The sequence below is a fragment of the Rhinoraja longicauda genome, chromosome 7 (assembly GCF_053455715.1).
Source record: "Rhinoraja longicauda isolate Sanriku21f chromosome 7, sRhiLon1.1, whole genome shotgun sequence".
In the NCBI taxonomy this organism is placed as follows: Eukaryota; Metazoa; Chordata; class Chondrichthyes; order Rajiformes; family Arhynchobatidae; genus Rhinoraja; species Rhinoraja longicauda.
Window position 1 is genome coordinate 54,867,579 of NC_135959.1, and position 26,218 is coordinate 54,893,796.

General features: G+C 40.9%; 1 protein-coding gene across 17 annotated transcripts in view; it reads right to left on the reverse strand.

Moving 5' to 3' along the window:
* Positions 1–26,218, reverse strand: part of tenm4 (teneurin transmembrane protein 4) — a 1,451,267-nt gene that overhangs the window by 89,676 nt on the left and 1,335,373 nt on the right. For 11 of the 17 annotated variants that reach the window (XM_078402642.1, XM_078402641.1, XM_078402638.1 and 8 more), the window contains 3 exons: positions 20,720–20,920; positions 14,747–14,932; positions 7,915–7,941 (listed from right to left, as the gene is read on the reverse strand). In XM_078402642.1, the coding sequence (XP_078258768.1) occupies positions 7,915–7,941; positions 14,747–14,932; positions 20,720–20,920 (414 nt within the window). The remainder of the gene's footprint in view (positions 1–7,914; positions 7,942–14,746; positions 14,933–20,719; positions 20,921–26,218) is intronic. The other 6 variants (XM_078402643.1, XM_078402639.1, XM_078402637.1 and 3 more) reach the window with 1 other exon arrangement.

A 26,218-nucleotide genomic window follows, 5' to 3' on the forward strand; every position in this document is an offset into this window, starting at 1 on the left:
CTATGTTCTATAATTTCCAATGATATCAATAGATGTAAAATTTAGTGCAGCTGTGCAGCTGTTCAAAGGTCTAGATCTACAAACTCAGTTTTGTGTTACATTTATCACAATCCAAAATGCCACGCTATCCATAAAATTGATCAGAGTGAAGTTATTTTTGTAAACCATGGCCAAAAATGTTCAGGGACATTTAATAACTTCTATCAAGCTAAAGTGGCATGCATTTTCCACTCAGTAATTGAAAGGGTGTGGGGAGCACTCAAAGAAAAACAATATACCTTTTAGATTAGTTTAATTCAGTGTGGAAACAGGCCCTTTGTCCCACCGAGTCCACAATCAGCTGTACATTACAATACAATACAATACAATATATCTCTATTGTCATTGTACAGTACAACGAGATTGGGAATGCGCCTTCCATACAATGCAATAAATTAATTAGCTAATCTGTATAAATTTATACAACCCAGTGAAACAAAATTAGTAACAGTTTTAAAACAGTATAAGGTTCAAGTAGATCTGTGCCGGTTCACTGTGTGATGTGACCATCCGGCTCAGCAGGACCGGTTCATAGCAGCTATGGCCCTGGGGATCTACACACTAGGGAAACTTACAGAAGCCAATTAACCTACAGATTGGAATGTGGGATGACACCGGAGCACCCGCGCAAACGCACACGGTCACGGGGAGAACGTGCAAACTCCGTACAGACAACACCCATAGTCAGGATCGAACCTGGGTCCCAGCGCTGCATGGCAGCAATTCTACCACGTTGCCTCTGTGCCACCTCTCACGGTAAATCTAAATGTTCTCATCTCTGTATCCACCCAATTCACAAAAACCTCAATGATGTATTTCTCTTGTGTTTATCAACATTTTTCATACAATGACAATATGCTGTGGGTGGCGAGAGACTTTGAACAACTCCATGGATTCTCTTAACTTGGATATTTTTACATTGAGCATGTACTTTCTTTGTATGTTTTTTGTCTCAAAGTTGTATAAGTTGTCAGATTTCACTCTAAATTGAATTCCACCAAACCACTGCCAGATAGTTTTTCTCACTGTTTGATAAACATTTACTTTTATGTTGATTGAAAGTTTTCATGAATAAAGTTATAAAGTTATACAGCATGGAAACAAGTCCTTCAGTTGTCCATGCCAGACAAGATGCCTACGTGAGTTTGTCCCATTCTCTTGCCTTTGGCCTCGGTCCCACCAAACCTTTCCTCTCCATGTACCTGACTATATGTTTTTAAAATGTTGTAAAACAACCTCTGCCACATTCTCTGCCTTCTAATTTTAGATACCCTGACTCTGGGAAAAAACGGTAACCATCTGATTTAACAAAGTCCCTTATGATTTTTTGTAAACTTAAAGGTCACTCTGCAGTCTCCTTCACTCCAGCAAAACCAATCCCAGACTATTATAACTCAGTTCTTCCCATCCAAGCAATATCCTTGTGAATCTTTTCTGCATTTTCTCTAGGTTCATCACATCCTTCCTAAAGCTTGGTGACCAGAACTGCAAACAGTGCTCCATGCAGGCTCACCAATGTCTTTTGCAACTCGACTTTTTTTTTTGCACCACCTCCCAGAAGTTCTACTATTCCTCCTCTAAGCTTTACTGCTTCTTCCACACTTGCCCTTTTGAATGATCTAACTAAAATCATTCAAGATCAATTTGGGTCTAATTCAGTGAACTACTGGAGACTTTACATTGAATTTGTTACAGAAATGCACTTTGTGAGTTTTCTCCTTACGTTCAAGTCAGAGGATTGAAAATAGAGTAATGACTCTATTGACTATAATCCTACACTGACCTGTGCAACAACCATTTATCCTAACTCTTTTATTCTTAACTATCAGCCAAATATCTATGCAACAGTTTAACTAGCAACAATTTCCTCCTGTTGCTACAGATTCATCTTGGATACAACCTAAGCCATGGAATTATTCCTCTCTTTTCCCTGAACTGCCACATGAATATTCTCACTGTCACCCAGAGTCAATTACTCTACTTCATTAATTTTGCCTTGTGCAAAATGCAACTCATTGCTTATTTCACCATCTGCATTCTATGGCGCAGAAAGCTTTTCTCCACTACTACCTCACCACCCTTCTTCGGTTTCCTTGTATTAACCTCATCTATAATTCCCTTCAGAGCTGGGTCTCTATCTGATGATGTAACCCCCTTCAATATACCTTTTAACATATTCCCATTGCTCTTCTGGCTCTTGCTTCTCATGTCCATTTGAAAACGCCCCCTCAAAATATAACACTCACTGTCCAGCTTATTTTGTTACAATTAAACATAATGGAAAGGGCGCCAGAATTCCAGATAGTTAGTTGGGCCAACTTATGATAACGTTTACTTCATGATCATTAGTCAATAACATACTATATCCTAAGATGGACACAAAATACTGGAGTAACTCAGCGGGACAGGCAGCATTTCTGGAGAGATGGAATGGGTGACCTTTCCGGTCGAGACCCTTCTTCAGACGGACTATATCCTCCTGTTCTATTAACACAAGTTCCAATAAGTGAATTTCATTTCACCTAATTTTTTACCCTGACATTTCTCCTCCATCCACTCTGACACTTAGCAAAGGCTAGCACATGCATAAAACTGGTTCTTAGCTGTGCCCAGTCCTCTAAATTGAATGCCAGGATGTCTTTCAACACAGAAACAGGCCCTGCAGTCCAACTCATCCATGCCGACCAAGATGCCCTATCTAAGCTCGTCTCTTGTGCCCAGGTTTGGCTCACATCCCTCTGAACCTTTCCTATCCATGTACCTGTCCAATTGACTTTTAAATGCAGTTTATATAACCCGCCTCAACTACCTCCTCTGGCAGCTCTGCCACATACACATCACCTTCCAAGTGAAACATTTTCTTCGCAAGTTCCTATTATATCTTGTCCCTCTCACTTTCAACCAATGTCCTCTGTTTTTTGTTTGCCCTATCCTGAGTTAAAGACTCTGTGCATTCACCTTACCTATTCCCCTTATGTTTATGTTCACCTTGTAAGATCATCCCTAGCCTCTTGTGTTCGAAGGAATAAAATCGTAGACCGCCCAACCTCTCCTTATTGTTCAGCCCCATGAGTCCTGGCAATATCCTCGTAAATCGTCTTTGCACTCTTTCCAGCTTAATCTAACTTTTCCTATAGCAGGATGACCAGAACTGAACACAATATTGCAAATGTGGCCTCACCACCGTAAAGTCTCAACTTCTACACTCAATACCCTGACTGATGAAGGCCAATGTATCAAAAGCATTTTGTATCACCTTTTCTATCTGTGAGGCCATTTTCATGAACTATGCACCTACATTCCTAAATCCATCTACTCTGCAACACACATCAGGGCCCTACCATTCAACGTCTTGCTCTGGTAAGAATTCCCAAAATGCAACATCTCACGGTTATCTTCATTAAACTCCATTAGTCATTCCTTAGCCCACTAGACCAGCTGATCAAGATCATGCTGCCATTTTTGATAAACATCTTCTCTGCCTATGCTAACACCTATTTTAGTGTCATCTGCAAACTTATTAATCATAGAAGATAGACACAAAATGCCGGAGTAACTCAGCGGGACAGGCGGCATCTCTGGATAGAAGGAATGGGTGACGTTTTGTGTTGAGACCCTTCTTCAGACTGAATTACTCCAACATTTTGTGTCTATCTTTGTTGTAAACCAGCTTCTGCAGTTCCTTCCTACACAATGTACTAATCATACCTTGTACATTCTCATCCACCTCGAAAAACAATGGGTTAAGACCGCTTGGTACACCACTTGTCAGAGACCTCCAGTCCGAAAAAACACCTTCCACTACCACCCTTTGCTCCCTTCAACGAAACCAATTCTGTATCTAGTTATCCATCTCTTCCCGGATCCCATGTGATCAGCGCCTTATTTTCTATAGACCTCAGCATTTTAAGACTTGTTTTAGCTCGGAGAAGATATAAATTCTGCTCACTGCAGAATTAGGGTAATTGCATCAAGGCTAATGTCTGAAAGTCATTTGTGACATTTATTGCAAATTTTGCACATTTCTGATTGAAATTCGTGTGCTGTTGAAATTCTCAGGAAACAGGGTCAAAATTACAGGTTTGTGAAAATTCGTATGCTTATTTGAATAAACGAAGACAATGTTTCTTTCTCATGAACACCATGTACAATGTATTATTAATGTTGGTTAGAATTTTAAGTCGTGCCTGAGGCAATAGGCTATAATGAATTACTGTTTGTAGCTGCTGTTATAAACAAATGAATTGGTTTACATATAGAATTTGTAAAGGTTGAGTGTTAAGTTGCCGGTGGGGAAAGGAAAGGTAACAAAAATGCATTTAAAAGCATGATTGATTTAAATCTTCATCACATTCAACTAAGGTAATCATGTGGTAATATCTTTATAAAACGATAGTGTGCAAAATGGCCATTTTATAAACACCAACAGCATTTTTCAGTTTTAGACAAGTTGTCCAAATTGCATTCATTTATACTTTCATATGATGTGCAAAATAAACTGCCCTTTGTGCTTTAAATTAATTCAAATGATCTTCAATTTGTGTTTATTAATATTTTATATTAAGATAATGCAAATGTTAATGCGAGACCTTCTGCAAGCAATGATAAACAGAATTTCAGCCTGCTAAATTCAGTGTAATTGAAATAAGAGTAGATTTAATGAGCTAAAAGTAGTTTACAAAGCAGTGAAACAGTCAAGAGGAGAGGGTAAACACCAGTGCAAAATACCACAACATGTACTGAATGATTAATTACAGAAAAGGGGACGTACAACGCGATCTGGGTGTCCTAGTGCATCAGTCACTGAAAGGAAGCGTGCAGGTACAGCAGGCAGTGAAGAAAGCCAATGGAATGTTGGGCTTCATAACAAGAGGAGTTGAGTATAGGAGCAAAGAGGTCCTTCTGTAGTTGTACAGGGCCCTAGTGAGACCGCACCTGGAGTATTGTGTGCAGTTTTGGTCTCCAAATTTGAGGAAGGATATTCTTGCTATTGAGGGCGTGCAGCGTAGGTTTACTAGGTTAATTCCCGGAATGGCGGGACTGTCATATGTTGAAAGACTGGAGCGACTAGGCTTGTATACACTGGAATTTAGAAGGATGAGAGGGGATCTTATCGAAACATATAAGATTATTAAGGGGTTGGACACGTTAGAGGCAGGAAACATGTTCCCAATGTTGGGGGAGTCCAGAACCAGGGTCCACAGTTTAAGAGTAAGGGGCAGGCCATTTAGAACGTGGATGAGGAAAAAAAAATTCAGTCAGGGAGTTGTAAATCTGTGGAATTCTCTGCCTCAGAAGGCAGTGGAGGCCAATTCTCTGAATGCATTCAAGAGAGAGCTAGATAGAGCTCTTAAGGATAGCGGAGTCAGGGGGTATGGGGAGAAGGCAGGAACTGGGCACCGATTGAGAATGATCAGATTGAATGGTGGTGCTGGCTCGAAGGGCCGAATGGCCTACTCCTGCACCTACTGTCTATTGTCTATTGTCTAATTAGCCAGGCATCTATCACCGTAAACAACCAGTGACTGATCAAGCCTACTTTGCTATTCAATGATGGCCGATCTATCTTTCCCTCTCAACCCCATTCTCTTGCCTTTGCCCCATAACCCCTGACACCCCGCAACTTGTAAGGGAACGTTCTATGGACCCAGTATCAAACTGGAACAACCTATTCAGATTTGCATTCTTTGCAATTTATTATCTGGACTCATGGTAGCAACAATAATTTAACTGGACAGCAAACAGTTATTTATAAAAGTAACAGCAGTAATGAGGTACAGATGTGCAGATGTGGATTGTCAGGAGTATAAATTAAAAGACTGAGGTGATCTTCCTGGTAATCCAGGCCACTGGTCCAGAGGTGTCATAAAGTCATACAGCACGGAAACTTGCTGGACCAACTCGTCCATGCTGACCAAGATGCCTATCTAAGCTGGTCTCAATTGCATTGTGAGATGTGAGATGACGTGAGGAAATGGCCATGGTAGCAAAGTTTATGAGGGGTGAAGTTGAGAGCAGACAGACTAGTGATTCCATGCTCTGGGGCAAGAGGATATTTACATGGGATACGATTGTTGGGCAGTGGTTAGTTTTGCTGCCCCGCAGCTCAGGAGGCCCATGTTTGATCCTAACATCGGATGCTGTTGGCGTGGAATTTGCATATTCTCTCTGTGACCCTGTGAGCTTTATGTGAGTTCTCCGGTTTTCTCCTGCATCCTAAAGAAGTGTTGGTAGAATAACTGGTTATTACGCATTACTCCATTGTGTCGATTAACGGCAAAGCAAATTAAAAGGAGAGTTGATACAGGTGTGTGAAAGCAAATAATTTGCAGTGGGTAGAGAAAAGTAAGGAGAGGGGCAGAGGGAGTAATGGGCTTTGCTCTGCTGGGAGGAATGGCAGCTTTCTATATTGTGATAGAGCAATCAAGTGAGATACAATATATAGTCCTTTGTTGGCTATGGTTTGGAACATAGGACAATAGTTCATAGTACAGTAGAACTGTATAAAACATTAGTTGGTCCACGGCAGCTTTACACAGTTCTAATTGTCGCATTCCAAGACTGATGTGATTGCATTGCAGAGGGTGTAGTGGAAAAGTTTCTCGGAATATTGCCAAGAGTGAAAGAATGTTAGTTTTGATTAGAAATTGGATCGGGGGAAGTTGTTTTCTTTGGAACCGAGAAAGCAGACGGGAGGTTTAACTGCAATTATTAATTTATGAAAGTTTGGTAGGGTGGATTTTTTTCTACACAAGGAGGTTGATGTGAGGGCACAGGTATTTCAGAAAGCTTATCGAAAATTTGGAGAAAATATTTGTACACGGAGTGGTGCAAGGGTTCTGGAGCACATGACTTAAGTATTTAAAGCTCCATGGAGAAAATTATGATCCCGTTTCAAGAAAAGACCGTGACCACTAGTGAAGATGAAGTGATTGATGAAGAAGATGCAGACAGCAACAATGAAGAAACACATCAGGTCAGACAACATCTCTGGAGAAAAGGAATACGTGACACTTCGGGTCGAGCCCCCTCTCCAGTCTGAAGGGTCGTGACCCGAAACGTCACCTATGCCTTTTTTCCAGAGAAGCTGCATGACCCACTGAGTTACTCCAGCATTTGGTGCCAGGTAGATTGGTTTATTATTTCTCCGACTTTTAATTGTCAGAGTTCCACAATAATGTTGAACAATATCTGAAAACATCTCCACACAGTGGAAACCTTTTGCTTCATTTTCTGAGGGAACTAATAGGTTAAACCACAACTGCATGCGCTGTGGAATTCAGAGTCTGAAGAAGGGTCCCGACCCAAAATGTCACCTATTCATGTTTTCCAGAGATGCTGCCTGGCCCACTGAATTACTCCAGCATTTATTGTCCATTAGCATGAGCTGTGACTCTGCTCAATTACTTCAACAAATCTTTCCTTATTTCTTCTTCATGTTCTTGGGTCAATTTAGCTTTGTCAGAAGAGAGAACAACCCAATGGTCTGGACTTATTTGTAAATAACTCAGTCATTGTATCCTCCCCATTTTGGCCCTTAAGTGAAGCAGCAATGAGCCAACAATGTTTTTTTTTCCCCATTCAATTTACAAGAGTTCTGGTTGCAACCCTTGACAAAAAGTTTAAATAGAAGTAATGCATTTTGGGTTTATATATTTGACCACTATTTCAATTACATTTGCAGTTCTCAGGTATATTATTAACATAAATATTACGCTTGTTCTGAAGTTCAGCAATCTAATTTGCAGTAACTGACTCTCCGCTTACATATAACCCCAAATCAGTCAAAATGAAACTAAATAGACTACTTCACACTGGTGCATTTTAAAACACTCCATAAAAAGTTAACAGAAGGCATAGGAATGAAAACCATACCTTTCACTACCTTATCCAGATAATGAGCTTGAGAGAGAGAAAACAGACAAGATATTCAGGAGAGATTGAAAGAAGACGATTTCCTCTAGCTAAGAGACATTGGAGGTTAATCAATTATTACAACACTAAACTAAAAGAAAGTAGGATATAAGCATTAGCAAGTACAACATCAAGAGCAACAATGCCATTCGTAGCACAAAAAAGGATCATGCAATTTTTCTCAGTTGTTATGGCTTTGATCTATTTTTATCAACATCATATCAAGTATCTCCACTGCACAAGAAACACTTGAAAATTATTGCAGTAAAGGACATCCAGATTACACAGATGCCTCAGTTTATTGCACTCCTTCAAATTTGGATGTATCCTCAAAGTTAATCTCTCCAATCTAGCATCCGTGTATTCAATTACTGAGAGCCTAAGGACTGGATTCAATGCCTAAACTTCTCCTCTCGACTGCTCTATGCTCCATAAAACCTTTCCTTTTTGACTAAACTTTTCATCATTGGACGGACATCACCTTGTATGGCCAGGTGTTACATTTTGTGTGAAGATAGTGCCATAAATTGCCTTGGGATGGTTTGCTATTCTAAAGATGTTTTTAGTTTTATTTATTATTCAGAAATTGGGATATCTTGTGCATATCAACAATATAAATGTTCCACACAGCTTTCCACAAGATGTTAAATATTAAAATTATAAACTCTTCCTTTTGGGTCTCAATCCACCATTTTTATAAGATGAAAATGATTCTTATTTTTTAAAACTACCAGCTGGTGAAGCTGAAGGAAAAAAAACATCAGTTTTTCATGGATTATGGCTGCTGGATGTCTACTCACATTTGATGGCCACAAGGTCTGGAAATATTTAAAGATAATGACAAGGACCTAGAAGCTGATTTTCTGGGGTTTTAAGATTTAGTGAAAGCTTTATATGGGCAGAAGCAATGAATTCAGGAATAGTTGCAATTTTTCTGTTCAGTGGAAGTGGAATGTTTTGCACATGGTAAAAATTAACATTTTGTTTGGATATTCCATTAGCAAAGATTTAAATACAGAAGGTACCAATTCACTTAAGTTAAAAATAAATAAATTCCCAATCAGGAGAATTGATATTGACATATGGATATAATTTCTCAAACACTGACATGCTCCATCTGTGTGTGAAATTATTATTCTGAATGGCTAGAAAGAACACAATGTTACAGAACAGACATAATCAAAGAGGTTCTAAGAAAACTGCATTTACTTCAAGCAGATTGGAATACAAAGGATTGGTAGCTATATTTCAGGTATACAGAGGTTTGGTCTGAGTGTATGTAGAATACTGTGGGGGGTCCCAAAGGTAGGCTACTGATCGAACCCCTCGGCACTGTGATGGACAGGTCTTGGGACGGCCCAGGCTACGGGGTTTCCTTCAGGGGTTACGGGGTTTCCTTCAGGGGTTAGGTTTCAGTCTTCAGTCTCCCACTGAAGCGGAAGGTAGTGGTTTTGAGTTAACAACCCTTGCGGAATTCACCTGGCTCCTCGCCTTATTCCGGGTTCGTACACTCACCAGCCCCAATAACACCATTCAATGAGAGAAAGGGTGTATTCATGCCTGAGGGGGATAAGAATAGGTTTGCTAAAATTATTCCAACTTTTACAAGTTTAGTTTAGTTTAGAGATACAGCATGGAAACAGCCCCTTCGGTCCACCAAGTCGATCACCCACCCGATCACCCATTAACACTAGTTCTATGTTCACTAGTTCACTAGGGCCACAGTTTAAGAATAAGGGGTAGGCCATTTAGAACGGAGATGAGGAAAAACGTTTTCAGTCAGAGAGTTGTGAATCTGTGGAATTCTCTGCCTCAGAAGGCAGTGGAGGCCAATTCTCCAAATGCATTCAAGAGAGAGCGAGATAGAGCTCTTAAGGATGGCGGAGTAAGGGGGTATGGGGAGAAGGCAGGAACGGGGTACTGATTGAGAATGATCAGCCATGATCACATTGAATGGCGGTGCTGGCTCAAAGGGCTGAATGGCCTATTCCTGCACCTATTATCTATGTTATCCCACTTTCGCATCCTAGACACTAGGGGCAATTTACAGAAGCCAATTAACCTACAAGCCAAGCGGTCACAGGGAGAACGTACAAACTCCACCCAGGCAGAAACTTTATGTTCGGATCGAACCCAGGCCTCTGGCGCTGTGAGGCAGCAGCTGTACCACTGCACCACTGTGCCGCACTTCAAAGTTATTATTGAACAGAAGGTAAGTAAATATAAATTATGTAGGAAAGAAAACTACAGATGCTGGTTTAAATCGAACGTAGACACAAAATGCTGGAGTAACTCAGCGGGTCAGGCAGCATCTCTGGAGAGAAGGAATAGGTAACATTTCGGGTTGAGACCTTTCTTCAGACTGATGTCAGGGGAGGGGGCAGGACAAAGATAGGATGTAGTGGGAGACAGGAAGACTAGTGGGAGAACTTGGAAGGGGAGGGGAAAGAAAGGGACAGAGGAACTGTCTGAAGTTAGAGGTCAATATTCATACTGCTGGGGTGTAAACTGCCTAGGCGAAATATGAGATGCTGTTCCTCCAATTTGCGCTGGGCCTCACTATGACAATGGAGGAGGTTCAGGACAGAAAGGTCAGATTGGGAATGGGAGGGGGAGTTGAAGTGCTGAGCCACCGGGAGATCACCTGGTTAAGGCGGACTGAGCGAAGGTGTTGAGCGAAACGATCGCTGAGCCTGCGCTTGGTCTCGCCGTTGTAGAGAAGTTGACATCTGGAACAGCGGATACAACAGATGAGGTTGGAGGAGTTGCAGGTGTACCTCTGCCTCACCTGGAAAGACTGTTTGGGTCCTTGGATGGAGTCGAGGGGGGAGGTAAAGGGACAGGTGTTGCATCTCCTGTAGTTGCAGGGGAAAGTACCTGGGGAGGAGGTGGTTTGGGTGGGAAGGGACGAGTGGACCAGGGAGTTATGGAGGGAACGGTCTCTGCAGAAAGCAGAAGGGGGTGGAGATGGGAAGATGTAGCGACGGCTGATGGGGTGGAATGTGAGAACAAGGGGGACTCTATCCCAGTTACGAATGGGGAGAGGGTGAGCAAGAGCGGAGCTGCGGGATATAGAGGAAACACTAGTTAGAGCCCCATCTATAATGGAAGAGTGGAACCCCCGTTTCCTAAAGAATGAGAACATCTCTGATGCTCTAGTATGAAACACCTCATCCTGGGCGCAGATGTGGTGTAGACAGAGGAATTGGGAGTAGGGGATAGAGTTTTTACAGGAAACATGGTGGGAAGAAGTCAAGATGGCTATGGGAGACAGTAGGTTTTTTAGTAGATTTCGGTCACTAGTCTGTCTCCTGTGATGGAGACAATATAAATTATAATCACTTAAATTCAGATGGTTTATGGTTACCTAATCAAGTATTTGTCAAAGTAGGAGCACAACACTTGGGTGGATTGCGTGATATTAAGGAATGAGTTGCTGTCTCTGCTTCTAAAATAAAATGACTATCTGCAGACTACAGAACTTACTATCATTGGGTCACCCAATTAGTCAAAGAGGGTCATCTGAAAAAAAGTTAAAAAAACTACTGATCTAATCTGTTCACTAAACCGATAATGGGATTTTATTTCACAGAGTAATTACTTCCTCCAGTGGGGAGTCCGCAACAAAGGGATGAAACCTGAAAGTTAAAGTTGGGCCATTCAGGTGTGAAATCCTACAAACAGTTCATTAAAAATCCAGAAATCTAGTCCCCAGAATGTTATATATGGGGCCTATTGACATTTTTGAGATGGATTTAAAGCTTTTTTTTTTTAATGAGGTTAGGTTATATTGAAGAATATTTAGTATAGATAAATATATGGAATTAAGATACAGATTATCCATGATATAATTCAATGCTAGTTTATTTTGAAAGGTGAATGGTTAGCTACTAAGCCAGCGTCTCTCCAATGTAATTAAAAATTGAGAAGAGGTAGAGAACACGCCAAGACAACAAAAAGATCAGCTACGTGTACCACAAAAATAATCAATGAGTTAATAATTGTTATGAGTCAAGCTTCATAAGCAATATAGATATTGTTCCCTCAGTTTCAGAATTATCATTTACTCAATGCATTTAGTTATCAACCAAGATGTACCTTGAATGAAAAAGGAGTAAATTTGCTTTGTACACTTCAAAATTAAAGCTCGGCCATCTAGGTGTGAAATCCTACAAACTTCATAAAAATCCGGAAATGCTTGTGTATTTAACAATCCAGCCCATAGTATAATTTGGGAGACAGTCTTGTTCATTAAAAGTATATTTATATTTGGAATCAAATACACTAATATTTTATTGCCCTGTATTCCTCGATGCGTTGAACAGTTTAGCAACGGGTGCCATTGAATGGCAAGGCTAAGTTGGAAAGCCAGTCTCACATTGTTCTTAACAAAAGATTTTTGGGATTAAAAAGTCATGTTATGTCCAGTTACACAAAAACCCATAATTTTATGCTAATTTAGAAGAGAAAAACATGCCAATGACTTAGAAATGAGACATGTTTATACCCATTTGCAAAGTAAGTCACATATTGATGCAGACAGAACCAGAGCAAAAGAAAGCTACAGGCATGCAAAGACAAACATGGGAGAAGAAGCATGGCCGTCTGCCAGTTGGAAGGGTGACAAATATATAGCTTCATGCATATTCCTTGCATCTCCATTTGTCTATCCAAAATCCACAGCGGAGTCATTGTCCTTTTTATCATTCAATCAATGTCTTCCATCCAATCATAGACTATCTCTTTAGTTCATCCTCCCTGCCCCACCTCTTTATTCTGCTTATAACCTGTTATATCTGCTGTGTTTGCAGCCCTGACAATTTATTGACCCAAAATGTGTAGGAAGTTTACACCGTAGACACAAAATGCTGGTGTAACTCAGCAGGACAGGCAGCATCTGTGGAGAGGAATGGGTGACATTTCAGGTCTGAAGATAGGTCTTGACCCGAAACGTGACCCAGAGATGCTGCCTGGCCCGCTGAGTTACTCCAGCATTTTGTGTCTATTGACCAAAAAATGTTAACTCCGTTTTAACGTTACAGCATTTCTTGCTTTTTGTGTTCTAATTTCAATCTTGTCATCTCTCTGGGTCACGATAGCAATATGTCAAAGGAAATCTGGAACCCTAAGAACATATACTGAGTAGCATTTGGAAAGTGGTGCTCTGTATGAAGGAAGAATTAATCGATGTTTGATAAACCCGCAAGTTGCAAATATACCTAACAGAATTAAGGTATTAAGTATTTTAGTTTGGCCAAAGTTTTTTAAGATAAGATCTTTGCATACCACTGAATTAAGATGGATGTTTGGTCTACATGACCTGGAAATTCATCAGTGAACATTGTGCACTCTAGTCCATCTTTGTGAATGGGGTCGGGGTTGTGATTTAGAGCAGAGGTGTCGACTGAGGTCATAGGTCATTTTGGGTCACAAAATGGAAGACAAGATGAGTCACAGATTTGGGACTGGGGGTTGAGAAAGGTCAGAGAAATGGCAAGGAAGTAAATTAAAGGACCCAACCTCAGAAAGATTACCAATGCTCGGTTGGGTTAGAGTCTGGGAGGACCTTGCGGGAGTATTTAAATTAATTTCATTAACAATTGTCTAAAGGGCATTGCACATTGAATGATCTCATTAAGTGCACGACAGATATGGAAAGTAAATAGAGGTAATCAGAAGAAGGGTTCCGACCTGAAACATCATCTGTCCATTTCCCTCCACAGATGCTGCCTGACCCGCTGACTATCTCCGGTGATTTAAGAAAAAAATACACTTAATTGGATTTATCGTGATTATGAATGATTTGGATTGATTTTCCAGAGTGGCATGGCTCAGCCCAAAGTTCCTCACAATACCATTTTTTTCCAGATAAAATTGAGTTTCATATGAGTAGTCTCGGAAACAAAAACAACCACATGTCTGAATTATTAGATCAATGTTTCTATATCGCTCGGCATCGAATGTATCTACCTGAGGTGCTGCCTCAAGAAGACGGTATCCATCATCAAGAAACCGCTTCATTCGCTTCCTCTTCTCACTGCTACCATCCAGAAGGACATTCAGAAGCCTGAAAACCCACACCACCAGGTTCAGCAATAGCTCTTTCCTGCAACTATCAGGTTCTGGATCCAAACTGCACAACCCTAATCCTACCCTGGCAACGGAACACTACACTCCATCCTTTGCACTTTCACAACTTGTTTTTCATCCTAATTGGGTTTCGCACGCATGTACAGTATTTTCCTTCTGCACAGTTTTCTTTCCTTCAGCCATTTTATGTGCAATTCATGCATAGTTTGTATGTAATTTGTCTTTGTCTTTGTCTGAGTCTAAGAGTGCTGCTGAAGGTACCATTTTAATTCTATCTGAGCCTCACTGTACTTGTGCATTTGACAATAAACTCGACTTGACCACATGCCCCAGATTTGAATATGTTTTGACTGCATGGAAAATGATCAATGTGGCATTTAAGCTGAACTGATACTGACCTTTTGGTAAACGTTTCAAAATCAGTCCCAGAAATTAAAATATCACTAAAATTGATCCCATCATAATTTTTTAATGACTCATTCTGATTGTTGATCCAAAATTTGATCATTTAAAAGAAAGAGATGGAAAATACCTGCTTTTATATTCAAGTTTTAGCGTGCTTTATACTCCTCCCTTCTGGCCACAAAAGGACAGTCATTCGCAAATAAAAATTCACCACAAACGTTTAAAATTCCATTAAGCAAACTACTCATGCCAAACTAAGTAACACAAATAGATTAAACGTGCTTTTCTTAAGTCCTACCAATGGTGCAGTGCTCTCCATTCCACCCAGGGCTGCATTCACACTTGCCATTCTTACAAGTCCCATGCTCATTGCAGCGTGGGTGACAAGCTCGCTGATCACAGGCACTGCCCATCCATCCTTCGTCACAGCGACAGGTGCCTCCAATGCACATCCCATGGCTGCTACAGTCTACTGCACAAATCTCTGTGGGAGACACAGGAAAATGCCCATATTATTACCAAAGATCGAGCAGTTTGGTGACCTGGTCATGCAAGAATAAAAGGATTTTTTTCCTGCATCCTTGGCAGTTAATTCCTTTCAACAAAAAAGGTTTTGATAAGAAGATTACAATAAAATAGGGATTACAGAGGGCATCTATAAACGGTCCACCTACTTTGTTTATAAGCTCATGCTAACTGGTATTTCAACACTGTTCTTTTGTGATAAAAATGGGTGGTTGATAGATCCAGCAGGAAGTGTAAGAAATATCACATTTAATTAAAAATATGTCAAACTTGCAACAGATGGGAAGCAAGTTGCAACTACATACATGCATGAAAAAATATTTTATTAGACACTGCGAAAAATTTAAAATCTATCAACACACAAAGTAAGTAATTGATATATTGTACCAAATGTTCTTAAAATGAAGCTTTTTAATTAGTTCTTGAGATCAAAATGCCGAATATTTCTTCCCTTTAAGAATCAAACCTTTCAATGTTTATACACTTTTAAGATGTAGCTCCAGCAAAGTTGGCCTTTCTTACACTTAGTTACACTTGACTTATTTTTAATCAAAATGTAATGGGTTGAAAACACATAGTACAATGTTAGACTTTCTATTAAGTAATGAAGCATTGGCCTGTAAATCAGTTTATTAAGGATACAGGCAAAGGAATTTTGTGACAACATTGTCTATTTTAACACAGGTAGAGTGTTTGTCTGCTGATTTGAAGTTAAGTGCCATACATATATAACAGTTCACGTTATGCTATTGGCTGCTATATATCAGTCTACATTTTTTCTTTTTCGGGGAGCCAGTGTGCCTAGCGCCTGCCATCATGAAAAAATAATCAGATTTAATATAACCACAAACAATCTTACTAAATGATCTTTTAGATTGACATTATACTAGAAGGGGACCCTATTAGTAGACAAACACAAAACATAGTTCAACAAATCCGTGTAGGAAAGAACTTCAGATGCTGGTTTAAATCGAAGGTAGACACAAAATGCTGGAGTAACTCAGCGGGTCAGGCAGCATCTCTGGAGAGAAGGAATGGGTGACGTTTCGGGTCGAGACCCTTCTTCAGACTGGTCTTCAACAAATCCTCTCAGTTGTAAGTTGCGTCTTCAACATGTATATTTAAACCTAAAAATATTGCTCAATGCTCTGTGAAAGTATAATGTGTAACTTGCACCAATTGTGATATCCATCCAGAACTGAAAGCTTCTCAGATTTAAACAGATCATTCTTAAATTATCAAAATTTAATTACAGATCGTTGTGGTTTTATGCTTCAGTCACATCTGCACATGTGTTTTTGATTACAAACTTATTTCCATTATGATTCAGATGAAGGAAGTTCGATTAATTACATCTACTGCTTGAATGCAATGATTTGAATGATGTATACATATCTGTTGCCGTTTGTTATATCAATCTGATTGTCCCCACAAATCATTTCACATCCAAACTTCTGACTGATATGAATTAAGCCATTTAAGTCATACAGCGTGGAAACAGGCCATTCGGCCCAACCTCCCCATGCCCACCAACGTGCCCCTGCTACACTAGTCCCATCTGCCTGCGTTTGTCCCACATCCCTCAAACCTGTCCTTTCCATGTACCTGCCCAAATGTTTCTTAATGTTTCAAATGTTTGAATTTTTCTGGCATCAAATTTGTGGATTGTTGCAAAGGTCTTATATCAGCTTTGACAAGATGATTTCTAAAATACTGAAGTACAATCTCAGCAGATATATTCACATAAGCTGGATGCTTGCACCTCCTTGAGAGAAATCTACTCTGTACGTTTAAAATCTAAAGTGTTAGGTTTGAGTGATGGGTTGATAAATTAGTTGTGAAAATTTCCTGACTAGCGATAATGGCCCTGCATGTGGCAAGGGTTTTAGAACTTTTCCCTGCATTTCACCAGAGACACGTTGGAAACACAGGAAGCGTATCAGAGTGACCGCTTTAAATGGCAAATATTTGGAACATTACGTGGCCGTACATATCTTACATAAGTTTTTTAAAACTTTTTCACACAAAAGGGTGGTGGGTGTATGGAATGAGCTGCGGAGATGGTGTCGGAGAGGTACTATCACAACATTTAAGAAGCATTTGGACTAATTGGATAGGACAGGTTTAGAGAGTAAAATGGGCCAAACGCAGGCAGGTGGGACTAATGTAGAAAGAACATGCTGGTTGGTGTGGGCAAGTTGGACAGAGGGGCCTGTTTACACACTGTATGATTCCATGAGTCCATCTCGGTTAAAGCTGTTCTAAATGAATAAAACTTGACCAAACAAAGGAGGATTCCGAACCATCGGGGTCAAATAAATGGCATTAGAAATTGTGATATTAGGAAATTCAAATTTAATATTGTGGATTGAGGCCTGGAGGTCACTTAAGCAGTGAAAGGGTAAATTTCACTGGTCATGGCATGATTTTAAAAACAGAAGGGGATTTAATAAGTTTCAGTTTACAAGTTCTGCTTTGCTGCATCTTGAGACAGCATTCCACACATTCCCCTTCATTCCAAACCATCTTTCCCTACTCAGTATTTCATAATATTCTGAGTTTAAGAATAAGGGGTAGGTCATTTAGAACGGAGATGAGGAAAAACCTTTTCACTCAGAGAGTTGTGAATCTGTGGAATTCTCTGCCTCAGAAGGCAGTGGAGGCCAATTCCCTGGATGCTTTCAAGAGAGAGTTAGACAAAGCTCTTAAGGATAGCGGAGTCAGGGGGTATGGGGAGAGGGCAGGAACGGGGTACTGATTGTGAATGATCAGCCATGATCACATTGAATGGCGGTGCTGGCTCGAAGGGCCGAATGGCCTACTCCTGCACCTTTGTCTATTGTTTTAAATCAAAACATAACTGCGGAAACTTTGCAACAAACGCAGTAATGTCATTCAGTTATTACAGCTCATTGACAAGGTTAACAAATCTCACTAACAGATGGCATAAAGTTCAAAAGGGGGCAACTGCAACAAAAAATAGTGATAAGTTTTAAAAGGGTTAAAGAGAATCTGGGTTTGATAAATATTCAAATTTACAATGTTGAAATTATTGGGAATAGTTGTTTTAAAAATGGAGTGTATTTGGAGCGTGTGTGTTGGGATACCTTTGGTGAGATATTGCACTGCATTAGCAGATAGTGTTCACCTGCTCATGGTCAGTGATGCCTCCATCTTAATCTGATTATCGTCAGAAGACTTTGTGTGTCGGCCAAGCACTTGGCTGCAGGGTGGGAAGGAACGTTGTTATTCGGATCAACAACTACAACTCTAAACTATCAGCTAACAGCTGTTTGCAAATTGCTAACGCTAATAGCCTTGGAGCAGAAATACCGCGTTCCTTTTCAGCTGTGAAATGATAAGGGGTTACAATGGGCCACGCAAAGGCAGAGGGCAAATAGTTTAAAGCTTTCAGTTATGGAGAAACATGTGCAAAGTTGTGAGTTAACTTTTTAATTTTCATCCCCAATGCAATGGAACATTATCCAAATGAAGCAAATGTTAAGCATTTCGGTCGAAAAGCTAATGCATTCAATCTGTGTAATTTGGACCAATTTGCTCATAAAAGCACGTTAGATCATGTGGGTAATGACTTCCAGGTGGATTATAGAAATGGCCTGGACACAAATGGATGTGATTTATCTCAGCGTGTGCGATATTTGCCCTGTGCCAAATGTGTATCTAATTCTAAAGAAGGGTCCCCACCCAAAACGTAATCTGTCCCTTTTCCTTCACAGATGATGTCTGACCTGCTGAGGTTCTCTGGCAGTCTCAGACACAAAGTGCTGGAGTAACTCCGGGTTAGGCAGCATCTCTGGAGAACATGGACAGGTGATGTTTCGGGTCTGGACTCTTCTTCAGACTCCAGCAGTTTGATTTTTAATTCCTCCCCACAGGTGCCGGCCAACCTGAGATGCGGAGTCTTTGCAGCATTTTCTATTTGCGTTTGCAACTTGAAGCCATTCTGCACTCTGTCTGATTTTATTCCTCAGGTCAATTAAAAATTAACTTGAAAATTGGGCAGGTTGGGCTAAATTAAAATAATGTCAATGGTTCCAGTTTTTTGAAGGCAATTTAAGAAGAAAATTAGGAAATGCACAAGTCAGAACAGCACTGAAATCAGAACATTTATTGCCAGAAGTACCAGGCTAGGGATCTGGCCCATTGTTTTCTGAGAAATTTAAAGTAAGTGAAAGTTTCTTGTAACCATTAAAAGACTGAGATGACTAGGCTTTTAGATAAACTGCAGAGACATTGTTTAGGCCCACCACAGTCCTTGAGAAAGAGATGCAAGTTTATGATACATTTGGGTCACTTTAAGAACCAAAGAATGAAAAAAAAGTAAGAATGTGCGAGAGAAGTAAGCAGAATATACAACTGGAAATTTACAAAAATGTTAAATAATAGTGAAAGTTTTAGATGTGATTATTAATACTTCAAAATTCTGATATGTTATTCTTTTCAAATTAAGAAAATCTTGAGTACCAGTGCCCCAATATCTGGTGAAATGGAAGGATCCTGACCCAAAATAACATCTATAACAACATTCAAGACAAATTTGGACATGTAGCAATATTGAAAAGACATTTGGACAGGTACATGGATAGGAAAGGTTTAGAGGGATATGGACCAAATGCGAGCGGGTGGGATTAGTGTAGATGGAGTATTGTCAGCATGGGAAAGTTGGGCCGAAGGGCCTTTTCCATGCTGTATGACTATGCAAAGTCCAGATCGACCCTAATGTTTCCCATCTTGAAATGTGTTTATTAAAAATTTAACAAACAAATTGTCCATTGTGAAACTTGTGCTGACAGGAAGTTGCCCAGGTTTATGTAATGGAAATGGTCAATGCCCGCTGGACCAAATTCGTTCGACTTCATATGTCAACATGGGTACGTTGGGCCGAAGGGCCCGTTTCGGTGCTGCATGACTCTATGACTCTATGTTTCGTCATCTATCATGTTCCCCAGAGATGCTGCCCGACTTGCTGAGTTACTTCAGCACCTTGTGCCTTTTTCTGTCCTCAGTATCTGGTAGCTATCCGACAAACATTGGAAAAGTTATGGGAGACACTTTGCTGGAGCTCGAGGCACTGACTGACTCAATCATAATACAACTGGAGGTCACTGAATGGTTATCACTCTCTTGTTAGAGAACATTGGATATAGAACAGTACAGCACAAGAATGAGTCCTTTGGCCCATAATGTCTGAGCCAAACAAGGTGGCAAGACTATCTTTTATCTACCTGCACAATTCTTTGGGAGAGTCATAGAGTCATACAGCATGGAAACAGGCCCTTGGGCCCAACTTTCCCATGCCAGCCAACATGCCCACTTACACCAATCCCACCTTCCTGCGTTTGGCCCAAATCCCTCTAAACCAGTCCTATCCATGTACGTGTTTAAATGTTTCTTAAACATTGCGATAGTACCTGCCTCAACTAGCTCGCTCTATACACCCACCACGTTTTATGTGAAAAGGTTACCCCTCAGGTTCCTATTAGATCTTTCAACCCTCACCTTAAACCTATGTCCTCTGGTGCTCAAAAATGTTAGCATAGTTTTAATCCAGCATTATCCAAAAAAAAAGATTGTTGTGGTTTTTACAATATCAACATGGACATGGAAATTAGAAGAAAATGAAGGGAGGGAAATCACAGTTGGCAAAACGATTTTTGTTTTCCAACTCCTGAGATTATTCTGGTCGTGTGCTGGAAGACCAAGTTTGAGTAGTTGAGTACATTACCAATTGAGCAATAGTGGCCCGTCCAGGCATAGTCACAACTGCAGGTCCTTGAGTCAGGCAGGAACGTCCCGTGTCCTGAACACTGGTCTTCACAAGCTGCCCTTGGACGCTCGCATTTTGGTCCACCCCAGCCAGTGGCACAGTGGCATTCCCCACGGACACAAATCCCTCGACCCGAACAAGATGAGTCCAAGCAGTCCACTGAAAATAATAAAACAGACAGAATTCAGCACCTCAAATCTATTCTACTCAAACTGTTCTTCCCCAAAAAGATTACATCAATTAACAAGTGGATTTGCCACCTTGTCACACTGCCACCCAAAACCTCCGAGGTTCATAAAGACATCAACTACTATCAAAATTGTGTGGGAAAAAAAATGACTGAAGAGTGACAACTTCAGCTCTTGGGAAAGGCTGAGGTCAAAAGAATGTCTGTCTCCTAGCAACTGTGCTCATTATGGGCCCAAGTTGAACTACATTAAATCTAAAAGCTTTTTTGGACCCAGAAACGTGCATTATTTTCCTCAAGGAAACTGCTTCACAGCAAGCAAAGGCAACAGATGATAAATGAAAACCACTGCAGGCAAGGCTATCCATGAAAGCACGATGTTTAAGGCAGTAATCAAGGACTTATGACAGAGGGCTCTGCTGGAAAGCAGCTCTTGAGTATTTGTCGTTTCTTTTTCTTTTTGATACCCTCCTACAGACATTGTAAAGCAATTTATGTTTGTGAATTTTGTATGTGTCAAGATGACTGATGTTACTATTGGCAATTCTTTATCTTTGCTGCATTTTATTGTGCGTATTCACTGGAAGACTTAAAAAAACCCAGACAGAAAGCCTTGCCAGGGTCTGACAGTCATGATTTTCCAATCTTTTGTCTGCGTTGGATATAAAACATCAAGCCCAAAGGTGAAGACTCCGCATTAAAGCCAATCCTGTTTCAGGGCACTTCTGCCTATAAAAGGAACAACAGAGATTGCCTGCTGGTGATTAGCCATTCTGCTGTGCTGCAGAGTAATTTTTTCAAATTGTTCTCATTGGTCTCAGATGTTTTGGAGAAAGTAAAAATTGTAACCATAAACAGTGCAAGTGCACTTTCGCTTATTTTAAAATAGATTTTGAATTTTCAACTTATGGCAACAAAATTGTTTTGCTTAGAGGTACAGCATGGAAATAGGACGTCTCCGAGTCCATTCTGACCAGCAATCATTATGCACACTGGTGCTATTCTACACACTAGGCATAATTCACAGAATTGGCGACACGGTGGCGCAGCGGTAGAGTTGCTGCCTTACAGCGAATGCAGCGCCGGAGACTCAGGTTCGATCCTGACTACGGGCGCCGTCTGTACGGAGTTTGTACGTTCTCCCCGTGACCAGCGTGGGTTTTCTCCGATATCTTCGGTTTCCTCCCACACTTCAAAGACGTACAGGTATGTAGGTTAATTGGCTGGGCAAATGTAAAAATTGTCCCTAGTGTGTGTAGGATAGTGTTAATGTGCGGGGATCGCTGGGCGGCACGGACCCGATGGGCCTGTTTCCGCGCTGTATCTCTAAATCTAAAATCTAAACAAAAAAGCCAATCAACTTACAAACATGCACGCCTTTGTTCTTGTGGGAGGAAACCAGAACGGCCGCGTGGTCACAGGGTGATTGTGCAAATTCCACACAGACAGCACCCAAGGTCAGGTTCAAAGCCAGGTCTCTGACGCTGATGCAACAACTCTACTGCTGCACCACTGTGCTGCCCTAACAGAGTCACAAGGGTGGGAGCCACACAAACTACATTCTTGTCTAAAATTGACCAGTGAACCAGGTGCCTATTTCATATGCATCTTACTTCATCCATTTGATTCAATTTAATCTCATCATTGTGGAATCAATATTTCTTGAATTATATTACATAGAAACATAGAAAATAGGTGCAGGAGTAGGCCATTCGGCCCTTCGAGCCTGCACCGCCATTCAATATGATCATGGCTGATCATCCAACTCAGTATCCTGTACCTGCATTCTCTCCATACCCCCTGATCCCTTTAGCCACATCTTAGGATTGTTGTTTCCACTTGTATACTTATAGAATACATTTTTGATCCATGAAACTGAATTAAATGCCTGGCTCAGAATTTCTTTAAGATCAGCTCATTTATGTCTCTCTTCCGCAGAAACAAGGAACTGTGGATGCTGGTTTTCCAAGGATAGAGTGGATGTGGAGAGGACGTTTCCATGTGTGGGAGAGTTTCAGATCAGAGGCCATAGCCTCAGAATAAGAGATGAAGTGGAATTTCTTTAGTCAGAGGGTGGTGAATCTGTGGAATTTGTTGCACAGATGGCTGTGGAGGCCAAGTCTATGGATATTTTTAAGGCAGAGATTGATAGGTTCTTGGCAGGAAGAGAGGTTGAGAGGGAAAGGTAGATCAGCCATGATTGAATGGCGTAGACCTGATGTGCCAAATGGCCTAATTCTGCTCCTATCACTCATGAACTTATGAAAGACACAAAAAGCTGGAGTAACGCAGCCCTGGAGAACATGGATAGGTGACGTTTTGGGTAGGAGAAGGGTCCCAACCCGAAACACCACCCATCCATGTTCTCCAGTGATATTGCCTGACCTGCTGAGTTACGCCAACATTTTGTATCTTTCCTGTGTCTACCTTCTGTATATCTCTGACCATGTGAACAAAACTAGTACGATAGGAAATCAGAAAATTGCTTTTTAATAGAATTTAACAAAGATATTTCTAGGAGACTTTGAAAAGTCTTAAAGGGCTTGACAATGAAAAAAAAAACCAACTGGCAAAATGAATTGAAAGGTAAGTGAATGGGTGGGTACACATGAACCTGATGGGGCAGACTTGCACCAAGCTTTATTTTATGGCTGAACAAATAGATATGAGCATTCTTGAGGAGATTGTTCTGCTTTAGTGTTCTTTGAGGTCAAACATGGGCCAGGGGCAGTGCATACTTTATGACATGACCTCAAAATTTACAAGATAACGGGATTGAATTGAACAGTGTGCACAGAGTCAGCATTCCCAATAAGGACGCTGTGCCTGTGTTGAAGATTGAGTGCATGTCTGTTTACTCTCACTGCACCAGAGCTTAACACAAAGACTTTTTCAGAGCAATTTAACCAAATGCATCTGCAGGTTTAGCTGAACTGCGGCTGTTGGCATGTTCTCTGTCTTTCTGTTGCAACATCCCTATTTTTCTTTATCAGGTATAAAATTGGTGAAGGAACAGCAGTACATTCCCACTGACAACTCCTTGTACATTTTTTAAAAATACGAGGTAAGATAGGAAAATTGCCAATGTTACCCCGATGTACAAAAAGGGAGCAAGGCAGAATAGCAGGAACTATAGGCCGGTTAGTCTGACGTCGGTGGTTGGTAAGATTTTAGAATCCATTATTAAAAAAGGATGAGGTTACAGAGTACTTAGACGTTCACGATAAACTAGGCCAAAGTCAGCATGGCTTTGTCAAGGGGAGGTCTTGCTTGACAAATTTGCTGGAATTCTTTGAAGAAGTAAATAGCAGGATAGGCAAAGGAGTCAGTAGATGTTGTTCACTTAGATTTGCAGAAAGTTTTTGATAAGGTGCCACACGTTAGGCTGCTTTGCAAGATGTGAGCCCACAGTATCAAAGGGCAGATACTAGCATGGATAGCAGGTTGGCTGGATGGCAGGAGACAAAGAGTGGCAATAAAGGGGGCTTTTTCTGGTTGGCTGCCTGTGATGAGTGGAGTTCCGCAGGGGTCGGTGCTGGGGCCGCTACTCTTCACGTTGTATATTAATGATTTGGACGAGGGGATTGAAGGCTTTGTGGCAGTTTGCAGATGATACGAAAATAGGTGGAGGGACAGGTAGTGTAGAAAAAGTAGGGACTCTGCAGAGGAACTTGGGCAGGATGGTCCGAATGGCCTAATTCTACTATTCCTTATGACCTCATAGAATTAAAACCTATGAGCAACTAAATTTCAACAAAATGAAGGAAAATATTTTCAAATGTCCCTTATTACTGGTTGCCTGCCTTGCAGCGTTCCTTTTAATTTACACTTTTATATTCAACAGCTGTTGGGGTATTTAAGACATCTGTTGCTCATATGCACTTTTACGCTACTGGAAATAGTAGAAATATCTATCTTTTGCAGAGTAGTCTGACGAAGGGTCCTGACCCAAAACGTCGCCTATCCATATTCTCCAGAGATGCTGCCTGACCCACTCCAGTACTTTGTGTTCTGCTCAAAATTCCAGCATCTTCATAAGTTTATACATCATAGGAGCAGAATTAGCCATTTGGCCATTGAGTCTACTCTGCCGTTCAATCATGGCTGGTCTATCTTTCCCTCCCAACTCCATTCTCCTGTCTTTTCCCTATAACACTTGACAGCCATAGTAATCAAGGATCTGTCAATCTCCGCCTTAAAAACAAGTAATGACTTGGCCTCCACAGCTGACTGTGGCAATGAATTTCACAGATTCACCACCCTCTGACCATAGAAATTCCTCCTCATCATTCTGAAGGTACATCCTTTTATTCTGAGGCTGCCCATTGCTGGAAATATCCTTTCCAAGTCCACTCTATCTAGGCTTTTGAAACATCCTTTTATTCTGAGGCTAAGCCCTCTGGTCATAGACTCTCTCACTGGTGGAAACATCCTCTCCACATCCATTCTATCCAGGCCTTTCACTATTCAGAAATTTTCAATGAGGTCCTCCCTCATCCTTCTAAACACCAGCGAGTACATGCCTAGTGCCGTCAAACACTCATCAAGACATCTGCTGTTCCTTGTTTCTCCATTTCATAGATTTTATGGATTCCACAATATAAGCCATCCACTGTAATTATTAGACCTGGGGTTGAGAGTGTCTTTTGTGTCACTGTGGCCCGTGCTAATATTTTCTGTCCCATTACATTTCCCATATACCTGCTCTCTCTCTGCTCTGGGTACACAATCAGGGGAGCAGGGAAGGAGACAGAAGTTTAGTTTAATTTAGTTTGTTATAGTCAAGTGTACTGAGGTACGGTGAAAAGCTTTTAGTTGTGTGCTATCAAGTCAAAGGCGTATGTGATTACAATCAAGCCATCCTCTATGTACAGATAAAGGAGATAAAAGATAGGTGTCAGTAACTGGATGAGTGGAGAGCATGTGTAAAGGCTGGTGTACACAGGCCCTGGTCAGGGATCTGAGACCAGCAGACAGTGGGAAAATGGTGCTCTTACCGAACTGCATGTGGAGATTTAGAGAGTCAGTAGGCTGGTGGGACATGGTAGTGGGATTGGATTGAACTGAATGATGCGAATAAAGCAGCTGCCTCCAGCTCCGGTGACCCAGATTTGATCCTCGCTTCCAGTGCTATGTTTGCATATTCTCCTTCGAACTACAAGGGTTTCCCTGGGTGCTCTGGTTACTTCCCACACCCGTACGGATTGCTAGGTTGTTTGAGAGGCCACATACAGGTGAATTCATTCAGTACTTTTGGACTTTACTTTAGG